Source organism: Anser cygnoides, chromosome 19 (assembly GCF_040182565.1).
Source record: "Anser cygnoides isolate HZ-2024a breed goose chromosome 19, Taihu_goose_T2T_genome, whole genome shotgun sequence".
Lineage (NCBI taxonomy): Eukaryota > Metazoa > Chordata > Aves > Anseriformes > Anatidae > Anser > Anser cygnoides.
Window position 1 is genome coordinate 2018672 of NC_089891.1, and position 13006 is coordinate 2031677.

General features: G+C 54.5%; 1 protein-coding gene across 2 annotated transcripts; it reads left to right on the forward strand.

Moving 5' to 3' along the window:
• Positions 1-4400: 4400 nt before the first annotated feature.
• Positions 4401-8727, forward strand: CCDC42 (coiled-coil domain containing 42). Of its 2 annotated transcripts, XM_048075979.2 has the most exons (7): positions 4401-4532; positions 4853-4958; positions 5063-5167; positions 5690-5887; positions 6341-6562; positions 7588-7746; positions 8209-8721. In XM_048075979.2, the coding sequence occupies exons 1-7, from the start codon at positions 4456-4458 to the stop codon at positions 8305-8307; spliced, it is 966 nt and encodes a 321-aa protein (XP_047931936.2). In that variant the 5' UTR covers positions 4401-4455; the 3' UTR covers positions 8308-8721. The 2 variants fall into 2 exon arrangements, with proteins under 2 accessions (XP_047931936.2, XP_066836090.1); XM_066979989.1 differs by lacking the exon at positions 7588-7746 and having other exon boundaries at positions 8209-8727.
• Positions 8728-13006: the final 4279 nt, after the last annotated feature.

Genomic DNA, 13006 nt, shown 5'->3' on the forward strand with positions numbered 1-13006 from the left:
AAACTTGCCATTTGCAGACACACCCAGACTCCAGCTTGAATTGAACAAGTGTAAGGGGCAGTTTGCTGCCCAGAAACCCCTGGGAAGGGGCAGAAGCACCTGCCTGGGAGAAGAGGCAACATCTGGAGGATGGAAGCAGAGCCAGCCCGCTCTGCCAGGCATCACACCCTCCCCATCACACAGCAACTGAATAAACCCATCATAACATGGTCCAGCGATCGCTTCTGCCGCGGGGGTGTCTGGACACTGAGTCATAGTTTGCTTCTCATCCCTGCTGCATCGCCCTTATTTTTTTGATTCATGGACCTCTCTGTACACAAACGAGCAAACTGTCCTTTTTGGTCTCATTCACTTGCGATAAAGATGTGTTCAGCAAATGAAGTCTTAAAATGGAAACATCCCCAGATGCCTGAGTTGAATTGGTCTTCTGCAGCAGGAAACAGCGTTCCCTTTCTCCCTTCTTCACCCAAATATCCAGGCTGCTGTTCTCTTGTGCTGAGAGCTCACAGCAAATATTCTTCATCTCCTGGCTTTGCTGCCCTCTGCATCCTCTGCACAGGCCGAACCAGGCCAGGATGGGACCAGCAGCTGAAGCAGCAGGCACAGCAGGGAGGTGTGGAACAACCCTCTCCTATGAAGCCTACACACCCAGGTGCAGTTCCATTAGTGGGGTCAGCAGTACGTTTAAGTTTTGCAACCCAGCTAAATGAGAACAGAGATGACATTGCAAGAGGGGAGCTGGACAAATTGCTGCCCTGACCGCAGAGCCTGATGCACGCAGAAACCTTTGGGGTTGTGAGTTTCCAGGGGGGTTTCTTTAACTGGAAACTTCTGTTTCATGGAGATTGAATAGTCTTGTATAATCCTGTGACTCCAGGAGCTCAGGGCTTAGAAGTCCCTACATAAACACACAGGAACCAGCAGCAAAACCCTGATGTAACAGGGACATATCCTGCAATGACACAACCCCATTGGCAAGGCTGGTGCTCCTGACTTGCTGTCACCTTCAGAGGGCCACCCGCAGCGGCTGCCCTGCAGACACCACAAAGGCCGGTTTGGGGCCAGGACGGATGCTGGAAGCTGAAACTGCATCAGAAAAGGTCACCCTGCCCCAGGTGGGAGAGACAGCGGCCAGGAAGGGTTTTCCATGTCCACACATCTGTCTGACGGCAGAGCAGAGCTGCCCTGCGCTCTCCCATCAGCCTGCGCTGTCTCGCAGGTGCCTGGAAATGACTACGTCAGTTTTAGGGTGTGCTGGCTTGCAAGCAGGTGCAGAGCTTGCTGTTTGGAAACCACTTCTTAGCTCTGTCTCCTGCTGCTCCTTGCATCAGCCCCCAAGCCTGCGCCTCCTCCCAGCCCGTGGCGTGGGAGGTGCACCCCAAGGTGCCCCCGGGTTGGGGTGCAGATACAGATATTGGGACAAATCAGTGCCCGCAAACCCTAGGGATGGAGAACCTCTGCTCTGCAGAGCAAAGCCCAGCCTGTAGAAGAGGCACTGATGTTCCCAGGGGAGATGGGCACCTCCGACAGCCCTGGCTTTGCAGGGTTAAGCCGAAATCCACCAGATGACTCAGAGAAGGTAGCAGGGGAGCACAGCGACGTGGGGAGAGGCGCTGCGCGGTGAGTCAGGCTCCCCCACCCCTTCCCTTATAGATCAGCAAATTCATCCTGCCTTGCCACCAGCACCGGCTGCATGCACATGGCCGGGGCAGGGGCCGAGGAAGGGCTGTGCCCGAGGGCCGGACTCCTGCCACCCTCGGGAAGGCTGCCTGCAGTTGTCCTGAGGCAGGGGAACGGGGCAGGACTGGGATGCTGCGGGGACTGCACACTTGTTTAGTAAGTGCTCCCTCTCCTGGGCTGTGGTTACACAGTCCCATGGAAAATTCAAGTGCTTTTGGCTGATTGGAGTTGTCCAGGGCAGAGCACTTGATGGAGAGCCATGTTCGAGCATCTCCAAGGTGTCTGCGTCCCCAAGGCATAGGGACAATCTCCCTGGAGGGTCATCTCCTCCCTTCGGCACATCCCTTGGGGACCTAAGAACTGGGGAAAGGTGCTGGGAAGAAATGTGATCGTTCAAAGTCATGTTGATACAGAGCTTGGTGTGATTTGGAGGAATCACCAAAAGTGTTTTGTACTGGGAGCTTCTGATGGCCAGAAGGGAAAGTCTGCATCAGCTTTCCATCAAGCTTCAACTCCAGGGTCTTCAGGAGCACAGCAGATTTAAAAGAAAAAAGAAAATAGTTTCCTTCAAAGTGTAAAAAATGGGGGATGTACCTAAGGGATGAAGAGAGAAGGTTCCTACTGGGTAGCTATGACTCAGAAATGGCATTTTCTATATTCTAATAAGGGATGTCAAGTCAGGGGTAATTTATTCATGGCAAGCTGATGCAGTTGCTATGGAGAGCATAATAGGAAGAAACTCTTTTTTAATGCATAGCCTATTGAGGAGGAAAGCGTTTGTCAAAGATAAAACCTCGGTGTGAGGATAAAAGCGGCAAACAGTGATTAGGAACATTAAAACAGAAAAAAAAAAAAAAAAAAAGCTGTCTGCAGGCACTTCCACTGCGGTGAAACACCTTCTCAGGGTTTCCCATCAGGACAGGACAAGGCATTGGCCATCACAGCCCCTGCAGAACAGGCACAGGGCCGGCATCTTCTGGATGAAATGTGTGAGCTCCCACCCCACAGCTGGCACGGGGGCAGCTTTCCCTGGCCATTCTGACACCCCCCGGGACAGCTGGGTGCTCAGGAGAGGGTGCACAATGTGGGCTCACCCCAGCAGACATCACCTGAGGTACACGGGGCATCTCCCCCCACATCTTCTGGATGTACCAGTCCTGCACTCAGCCAGCTTTCTCAGCCCGCAGGTGACCCCCGAATAACATTTTGGGTCGACCAGGCCTTGCTGTCAGAACTGTTTGCCACAATGCACATGTTTTATGCCCGTCATTATGGTATTGTGGTGATGGAGCCCACCACAAGGAGTGACCGTCACCAGGAGCTGTACAAACGAGGCGCACAGACCTCCCGCCCCAGCAGCTCTGCTGCCTGCCGAAATGGGGCGGTGGAGGCAGAAGCAGAGGAAATCATCAGCTCCCCACTGCCAACACGTGGAGAAATGGATGCATGGGAAGGGGCTTTCCCTGGCCACAGGAGCACTGGGAGGTCCCCAGATTTCCCCAGCCCAGCTACCATTTGAGTGAACCCCTTGGACTCACTACAGCTTCTGCTGACCAGCAAGAACAAAACCCAGTGGGACTTCTTCCTGCACAAACATGCAAGCAGCTGTAGCGCTGCTCATCAGAGTGAAGCTCAAGGATCCCACAGCCACCTATCGGGGGAAGTAAAACCCCACAGATTTCATAATGGGCTGCACTTTTTCCTCTTGCTGTGGAAGACCAGCAGCTCCAAGGGAACAATGAAATACGTGAGTCCAAAGGCTCGGGGCAGTCCTTGGTGCTAGACATGCCTTCAGGCAGGAGGGTGGCTGGTGGCAGTGCCTGCTCCCCAGAGCCTGCCTGTCATGCATGTGACAGTGTCACGTATGGGGGATTCTCAGTGAGGCTGGGAAGTCAGCCAGTGCTTCCCCTTGGAAATGTCTGTCTCCAATTATGCATAATGATAATGAACTTTAACTGCCTCAGTTACTGACCATAGTGCCCAGCACCTGCCTCAGACTGCTCTCCCCCAATTTTTTTTTTAATTTAATTTAATTTAATTTAATTTAATTTAATTTAATTTAATTTAATTTAATTTAATTTTATTTTATTTTATTTTATTTTATTTTATTTTATTTTATTTTATTTTTTATTTCAGAGAGCACAGCTCAGACGCAGGAGGATGAGGACATGCACGGCTCTGCAGCTCTGTGTGACGGAGCAGATCACCGTCACTTCTGCAGCAAGCGCATGAAGCTGGGTGTGCTGGGACTCCCTTCCTGGTTGCTCGCCCTGCAGGGTCCCGTGCTCTGCTGGGGACCACCAGCTCCTCCAGTCCGCGCGGCAGGAGGTGGGGAGCACCTTCCCAGGGAGGATCCCTAGTGGTCCCCACCTGCACCATCCCTCTTCTTGCTGTTTAAAGGGGACAGATCTGGCAGCCCTTCCCCAGCTTACTGGTCCATAGTGAGCACAGGATGATGTTTGCCTGACAATAATTCCAGGTTTGTAACAAAAAGCCCCGCTTCGGTTGCCATGTAACTGCCCGAGCACCTTCCAACTGCCCCTGGAAGCTGTTCTGGGCCAACCGGCCACCGGCAGCCAGTGGCCACCAGCACAGCCGGGGAAAGGGAAGGCCCAGGGGGAGCAGAGGCAGGAGCCCCCTGGTCCATGCCCTACCTGGGGGTGTCTCCTACACACCGCTGAGCCCGTGGGCCGGCAGGGCTGTGCCTGGCGTGCCTCGGGGCCGAGCTGCACCAGGAGGCCCTGGGCTCCCAGAGAGCTGCTGGTGGCTGGAGCAATGGCTGCCAGGGGCAGTGAGGACCTGCCGGCCTACTTCAGCGTGCAGTACAAGCAGCATCTCCTGACCCTGCTGAAGTGAGGGATCTCCTCCACCCTGCCCAATCCTCTTCCCCTGTCTCCTCCCCCCCTCCTGTCCCCCCATGGCACACTCCCATCCCTTATCTCCACAACAGTGAACTCATCTCTCCTCCTCATCTCCACCACCTTGCTCTCCCTTGCGCCTCCCTCCCCACTCTGTTCCTCTCTGTAACACCCCCTTGCTCCCTCCGTGGGATCCCCTCTGGTCCTGGGAGACTCATGCTGCTGGGCCAGACCTGAGATGGGTCTGGGGAGCGGTGACAGGTCAGGGCAGGCCAACCCCCAGCGTGTCACCTCAGAGAAAACTTCTGCTGCAGGAAACTCAGACTGACGGAGGAGGACTCTCTGAGTCCATTTATCTGCCTCCAGGAGAAGAAGAAACAAGCCCAACAGATGCAAAAGACTCTGGAGGAGAAGGAGGAGGTGAGAAGGGTGGCAGGGTCCTGGTGACGGCTGGGCCAGCTGGTGGCCTCTTGGAGGGTGGCTGCAGCACAGGAGCCCTGCCATGCTCTCTCTGGCCCTACCAGGCCTTCAGGGAGAGGATGGAAGCCATCGCCTGCCGGTGGAGGGACCTGCAGATCAAGGAGGCTCAGCTCAAAGCTTACATGAAGAAATCTGGGAAGGTCCTACAGGTACAGCTGCCCCTTCTCAGCGTAGCCAGCACCACCCCAGGCTTCGCCACCAGCTCCTGCCCTCCCTTGGGAAGAGAGCCTGGGGACACCCCTGTCTGCCCACATCTCCATTAAGGCTGGAGGTGCAAGGAACAGGTCTGGGGGGGCAGGGGAACCAGGGCAGCTCAGGGCTTTGCACCACAGACATGGAAAGCCCTGGAAGGGTCAGTGCAGGAGGCAGCTCATTGTGCACCAGTGGGATGCCCTGAGGGCCCCGAGCAACCCCCAGGAGGGTCTCATCCTGTCTCCACTTTTGGCACCCAAGGACAGATACCAGTAGGTCTGAAAATTGTAGTGCCATGTCTCCAAGACCAAAGTGTCAGTGCTAGAGAGATGGCCCTGTTAAACTGGGGGTGAGCGTGCTCCCAGGGGTGCCCCAGCACTGGGCTCTCCTCTGGGGAGCTCACTGCTGCCAGTGCTGTTGAGTGACCCAGCTCCTTCTTTCCCTATGTGTGTGTGTGCTGGTGGAGGATGTATCACCAGGAAAATGATAAGATGCGAATCCAAGCTCTAAAGAAAGCCAGCAGGGAAAGAGAGATGAAGATGCAAAAGCAGAGTGAGCTTTTGAGAGCTAAGAAGGAACTGGAAGCCCTGAAAAATAAGCACCAGAAACTCAGCGACAGAGTGCAGAAGTACTCCATCTTCAGCAAGTACCTGGAGGATGTGGTGAAGGCCTCGCACGTGAGTTTGGCGATGAAGAAGATAGCTCATGGCTTCAGGGGGGTGGGGGGGCTTCCATTGGCGTCAGACCTAAAGGAGATAAGACACAGCCAAGGAAATCATAGCAGTTGTCAAACCCAGAGACCTCAGATGGGCTGGGAAGAGGTTGCCTGCAAAGGGGAACTGCTCTTTCAGGGGTGCCTGGGCACCCCGCCATGCACTGCCCATACTCCTGAAACCCCAGCTGGCCCCTGCCCACGTCCAGGTGGCTCGGTGCAGGCAGTTGCAGGAGTGCTTTGTGTTTTATCAGAGCACTGATCACCCAGGGGAGAGGTGCAATAGCACACCTTGAATATGGCAGTTCTGGGACTGGTACGGTGGGAAGTTCTCGTACCAGGGATGTGTTGCTGCTCACAGTGAGGGGAGGGCAGGGAGGTTACTAAACCCTGCAGTTTACTAAGCCTTGTTCTGCAGTTTGAGGAGATCCAGACAGTCATTTGGCACTACAAAACGCTGGTGAGAATGCACAAAGACCTGCTGCAGGCAGAACGGGGGCGCAGGGAAGCGTCTGAGCAAGCCAAGGAGCTCCTGGCCCAGTACACCGAAGAGAAAGATGAAGAGATCCTGCAGTACAACAACGAGCTGGCTCAGCTCAAACTGCGCTTTGATGAGGCTCACAGTGATGTTCTCACCTGGGTGAGGAAACATGGGGTGGGCAGGGGAAGATCTCCAAGGCCTGGCTGTGTCAGGAGCAGCTGATGGCTCATCACAAAGCCATAGGATCATGGCAAGGCCCCTAGTAATGGGGCTTCATCCCTCCAGGGGGCTGTAGACTGAAGACAGCCAGGCCAGGTCTGGGGCAGGTTACATCAAGGGTTATAACAAGGCTCTCACAAAACCATCACAATCTTTCAGTCCTTGCTTGAACTCACACTGAGTTCAGCCAGCAGAGAAAAGCGAGCCAGCCTTTGGGGAGCTCTGCTTGGCACAAAACCCAAGCATGCTCTGCCACGTGCTGCTCAAGTTTACCTGACCTCCATACCCACCTCCAGTCACCATTCCTTGCAGTAGCATCCTCACGGTGGGGCTTCAGTGTGGCACATCTCATGGCCTCCACTGCTGGTGGCTCAGGACTTGGAATGAAATCGGGTTTGCTGGGTTTTATTACTATTTGTATTCATACTTCACACAACATCTGCCCAACAGGGCTCATCCCCTCTCCTCCCTCCTTACCCAGTCCAAAAATAACCTGACTCGTGGTGAATGGGGCTGTAACGAGGCACATTGACGTGTAGTCCCCTCTCAGAGCACAGAAAGGCCCTCAGCTTCACCTGCATCGCTCAGAGAGGGCCTCGCCAAATCCCCCTGCTGGATATCCCAGGCTCCAGGAATTGCGTCCCTTGGGGCAGAGCCTGGTTGGGAGGGTGGCAGTGGGGTGTGCTGCTCTCAGTGTGCCCTGCTGTGGGGACTGCACATGGGGTGAGACCCACCAGACAAGGACTGCAGGGGCTGGCTGAGATGGAGAAGCTCCTGGGGCAAGGAGCAGCTGTGGTGGTTCCTCAATCAGCTTGTATCATGCCAAGCTGAACCACCTCCAGCAAGTTCATGATCTCCCTAGCAAACCAGGTGAGTGTGGAAGTTGAGATCTCCAAGTCAGGGTCCCCAGAAAGCAGCATCTTTGTGGGGTATGTCCACATGCTGCACATCTCCTCTTCCCTCAGGAGTCTCGCTGGGCCCACATCCAGAACATAGCTACCCAGAGAACCCTGGAGCTGGGGACCATCAGGATGGCCATCCTCAACCTCTTCCAGTGCATTAGCAAGCAGATGAAAAGAAGCCTGAACGTGCCAGTGGATGACAACCACATGCAGCTGGACATGGTAGAGCCAGCCCAGACCCTTTCTCCCTGGCTAGAAAGAGGAGCAGCTATAACCCTCAGCTGCCCAAGGGAGGGGAGAGCCCAGGGAATTCCAGCTGCCCAGCAGGTTCCTCCCTTTTCACCTCTTGGGCAGAGGACCTCAGGAAGGCCTGTCTTGTCCATGGAGGCCCAGAAGGGTGTGGGCCCTGTGGGGCACAAGGGGGGGGGAGCCAGGCAGGCCAGGGCAGGGGATACAGATCAACCATGTCCAAGGTTTGATCCATTCACCTCTGCCCTGAACTCAGACTCACCCCCAAAAGCCCATTCTGGTGGTGCAGATCCAGCAAGGCAAAGGCCTTATCCTCCTGCTCAGCCTGGTCAGTGAAATTTGCCTTCCAAAAGGACCAGCAAAGGGCCTGCTGTTTCCATCCCTGCAGGGAGACTCCCCAGCTCTGAGCTCTCCCATCTCTCCTCCTCACTCTAGGTTCAGCAGTTTATCCAAGACCTCACAGACATCTCTATGGAGGTGAAAAGGAAGGACATACAGAAACACCAACAAGCAGCTAAGGCTACGGAACTATAAGGGACGTGCCACCTTGACCTGGTCTGCCAGCAAAGGCCCAGCAGGGTGGGAGGGCAAGAGGACAGAGGGCCCCACGGATCTTGTAGACTCCACCATAGGTTATGCCAATGAAGCTTCACACCTTTCTGGCTCTTCTTTCCTCTACAGTCACTGAGACCTTTTCATACTATTAAAAATAGTTCTATGTTTTAATAAGCCTCCATTTCTTGGGAGGGTTGGAACCATCGGATCAACTCCATCACACAGCTTCAGCCCAGAGGCAATACGGTGCCTTGTCCAGCAGATGGGATTCTGGTTGCAGGATACAGCGTCCCAGCAAAATGTGCAAGATAGCAAGAGCAGGCTGGGATATCGGCATACAGGCTCTGCTAGGGATTAGTGTTCACATTTGGACCTACCACCCACTTTAAGCTCTGAGATATGCAAGAGGGACATCGCAGTGGCATGTGGGACTGTGCTTCAGGAGAACTTCAGAGCCACCACACTCAGCACATGCATGGATGTAGATTTCCCTGCACAGCCATGCACTATGTGCCAGAACTCATCCCCACACTTCTGTTAGGAAAAATGTGGAGAATAGTTACAGGTGAAGGACAAACCAACCAAAGGCATTGCAGGAAGCGTTTGGCTGCTCACTGTGTGCACTGACAGGATCAATACAGGAACCCAATTTCCCTCAAACCTCTTGAGCTCAGCCCCATGTGGGGCCAAGCGAAGCTTAGAGAGCTACCATCCAGCTGCAGAAAATGCCCTTGTGCAACATGCAGAAGAAAACACAACAGCGAAAGCCTCCATTGCAGAGGCAAGGGTAGTAATTGCTTCTCAGCTGCTATATGTGAAAAGAGAGCTCATTTATTTCTGAAGCCTTGACGTGTAAATGCAGTGTGGGCCAAGACGTGCCCTGTGTTCTTCTGAGCAGATCACCGGAGCGGTGGGAGGTGAGTGGCAGTTTGCATTTCAGCTGGCAAGGAAAAGTAAAAGATGTTACAACTTTATGCAGCCACGATGTGCCCACACTTTAATGATTTTATTATGTTCATTCTGTAAAATGGGGATAATAACTGTCAGGGAGGAGCAAGAGCAGGAGAGTGGGCTGCTCCTCAAGGGAAGCAGTGAAGGTGACAGCAAGGCAGGCAGGAGAGTATCTCACCAACAGGATGGTGCCCCATGGCAGGTGAGCAAAAGCAGGAGAGGTTCACAGCTGAAGGCCAGCGATTAACAGGCTGGTCTGTTGAGATGAGGCAGGTCCAAGATCAAGCCAGAAAGCCAAGTTGGCAAGTCGAGATGAGAATCAGCCAGGCACAGGCAAGGTAAAGACCAAGGGCAAGGGCCTAAATGTAAATGCAGCTCCCAGGCAAGGTGGGGGAATCTCCAGTGAAGGTTCCACACATCACCTCACACCTTATCTGTTTTTCCAGCAGTCTGATCCCAGGTTACATGGCTGTCCCACACCAGGGCTGGCCTTGAGCACAGGCAACCAGAGCCCTGGGATGGGGGAAGAGGCTGCAGAGCCTATGGGTGCACTGAGAGCCCTGCTGTTAACACAGCCCCACTGTGCTGAAGTCTGCAGAGTCCTTCCTGTGGCAGGAGCCCAGATCAATGTCCTACCAAAGTCACCGTGAAACCAGCACTGTGGTCTGGGCTCTCTTCTGCTTGGTGTATGTGTACCCAGTCCTTGACCCCAGGGTGCAAGGAGGAAAGAGAAGCCCAGCCTGGGAGCAGAAGCAGCACGGCGGGCCCGTGGCCCCCCAGAAGGTGAAGGACGGAGGAGGAAGAGGTCGGTTTCCCACCCACAGGCCAGCCAGAAGGAGGGGGCAGTTACTTGTCACCTCAGCAGAGTGGAGCACGACTTAGGGACTGGAGCGTCCCGAGGGGTGCTCAGGGAGGGATTGAGCAGAGGTGGGGTAAGCACAATGGGAGGCCTTCGCTTTGGTAAATGGGGCTGTGGGTCTGCAGTGCAAGGAACCTGCAAGTCCTGCAAACCCATAACAGGGCAGCCCCTGCCTGCTGCCATGCCCAGGCCTCTCTCTCCAGCAAGCAGAAACCTTACCCTGGGTGGGACCGCGGGGTTTGCCTTGGGAAGCCAGCAGTGCAGAGCACTTGAGGCCAATGAAAATCAATTTCTCAATGGGAAGCAAACATCTTCCTTTTTGTTTGCATGAGGAGATCCAGTGCTCACCCCAGGCTGGGTCTCGTGGGGACCATGGCAATCTGCTCTGCTGGAAACTTCCTTGGATAGCAGCTCTCCTTGCCAGGGCTGGATCTGAGAGCCTTCAGCCCACGGTCAGCAGCAGCTCCCCATCTTGCACTGCCTCTCATCCTGGCCTTTCTTGCTCTTCTGCGAGGCCAAGCACCCAGCAGCCAAAGGGAGAGATAAAAACAAGCAGGAGAGCACATCTCGCTGATGCCCTCAAGGGGCCCAGAGGTTGGCAAATGTCTCGTAAAGGCACTGGTGACAATGTAAAAAGCTGCTGCCTGCACTGGAAAAGTCAGCTTATGACTCATCCCAGCAGAGATGAAGTTGTGTGCTTGTGTCCTTGCATCTCCTCTTGGCAGTGATACAGCCAAAGGGACCAGGAGCATTTATACCCACACTGAAAGGTGACTCAGCTGTCCCCTCTCCTTCCCCCGTGGCCACCACTTGGCCATGGAAGAGGAGAGGTTGTGCCCAGGAAAATGGGGGGCTGCAGCTCTGAGCCTGCCGCTCTGCACGTGGTGGCCTGCTGGTATGGCTGGTTCCAGGCTGGGCATCTGGAGAGCAAAGGTGGATGGACCTGGTCTCCTGAAGTCCTTTGGACACTGAGTGCTGGCATGTTCAGTGACTTGTCCTGTATCTGGATGCCTGAGCTGAGCTCTTTGGAGGAACCTTCAGCATCGGGAAAGAAAGAGAACAAGAGGCACCGATCTGACCAGATCCCTCCTCCTCTCCTCTCCTTCCTCCATGGAGCCAGAGAGATGGTGTTGCTCCTCGGACACAGACTGTGATCTTCTGAACGGCTGAGAAAGCTCCTGTAAAGAGACAAGGGCAGGCTGTGCACTACAGGGGCTGCAGACAAGCTAGAGGAGAGAGGAATCTGCCCAGGGATCCCCACCTGTGGGCACAGCAGGGGAAAGGAGTTATCCCCAGGGACCTGCTGGATGTTTTTGTCATGAGCAGGGTGGTGGGACAAAGCTGAGGCATGACGGGAGGGTATTTCCCTGAGCACTCCAGAGGAGGTTTGATGCCTGCTTGAGCCACGCCTGATGGTCTGCCTAGCCAGCAGCACTCAGAGATTTGTGACCCCCACAACAGCACCTTTTTACTTTCCAGCCCCAAATGACTTGGTCTCTGTACAGATGGGTCTGCTGGAGGGGCTCTGGCCAGGTGATTGCGCCCTGGATGACTGCCAGAGGTCCAAATAAGCTGAGATCCTCTCCTCTCATGACTAGGAGCCCCCAAAGACACCTCTTCAAGAAGCCCTGGCAAGAGATGGTGCCCCCAGGGCTAGGGGCACGAGGTGGTACCTCAGGTGTGCACTGATGCTGCCACGGCTGGAATGAAGGGATCCTTGGATGAGCTTGCCTGGAAGGGGAACCAGAGAACAAACGGGTGTGGGGGACAGGCACTGGCTGCTCCAGCCTGGGAAATTCATTTCATCCTTCCTCTGCTCTTTCCCTGAGGATCTGGAAGGGAAGGAAATCCTTTCAGCTACACCAAGGCAAAGCCAGCCAAGGCATTCCCAAACTAGCAAAAAGACAAGCTCTGCTCTCAGTACTTCTGAGATTTCAGAAGATGCCAGGCTGGAGCTGCACTAGTCCTAAGTCCTGCTCCGCAGAGGGGACCATCAGTGCTGGCAGGGTTCCCTGCACCATCCCCTGTGCTCCCCTTCTCCTTCCCGCTGGAGTCATCCTGCTGGCTTGGGGACCTCAGCACCAGCGAAGGAGATGGCAGGAACTGCTCCCCGAGCACAGTGTGCTGAACATCACAGAGACGCACTCCTACCAGCCCCATCCGCGTTCTTGTGGGGGGTGAAGCAAAAGCAACGTGACTCACGATGCCGTGGGAAATGGAAGCAGAGACTAAAATTACCTAATCAGGTATCAGAGTTTAAGTTCTGTGATGCTGTGTATAATAAACAGATTTTTTGTATTAATAGCCTGCCTTTTCTTGGGGAATTGCAGGGTTTGGGTTTGTTTGCATTGTATTTTTTTGGGCTTGGGTAGTTTTGTTTTGTTTTGTTTTGTTTTGTTTTTTGTTAGATTTCTTTCTCTTGGCACAGAGAAGAGATGATTAAAGTATTGGCTACATTCACAGTCTGTTTTGCCTCTTGTTGATGGAAAATCCCCAGCACATTGCAATGTTGTTACTGGTTTAATCTGGACTCTGTCAGCATTTCCCCTGGAGCAGCCTGCTATTCCATCAGCGTGGGCAGCAGCTGGAGATACTGGTCCCCACTGCTCCCGTCCCACCACTGATGGTGGGATCTCCACTGTAGGGGCTTGTGCCCCCGAGCAGCAGAAGTGCCTGCTGCCACCATGAGCCCGAGGGACGGGATGTGCTCCGACACGGCCGTACGGAGGGGCACTGTCACCTCCAGCCCCCTCCTGGTGCTCTCACCCGCAGACTGCTGCCTCCCCTTAGGCACTCTGCAAGGAGGCAGGGACACAGCCCCGTGCTAGCACCGACTGCTGTCTTCAGCCGCGACTTCAGAAGATGTTA

Bases quoted from the DNA above. Each gene is read 5' to 3' on its own strand.
- CCDC42 (XM_048075979.2), top strand. From the start codon at position 4,456: ATGGCTGCCAGGGGCAGTGAGGACCTGCCGGCCTACTTCAGCGTGCAG. The intron at 4,959-5,062 runs GTGAGAAGGGTG...TGGCCCTACCAG, and splicing joins CTCTGGAGGAGAAGGAGGAG to GCCTTCAGGGAGAGGATGGA. The intron at 6,563-7,587 runs GTGAGGAAACAT...CTCTTCCCTCAG, and splicing joins ACAGTGATGTTCTCACCTGG to GAGTCTCGCTGGGCCCACAT.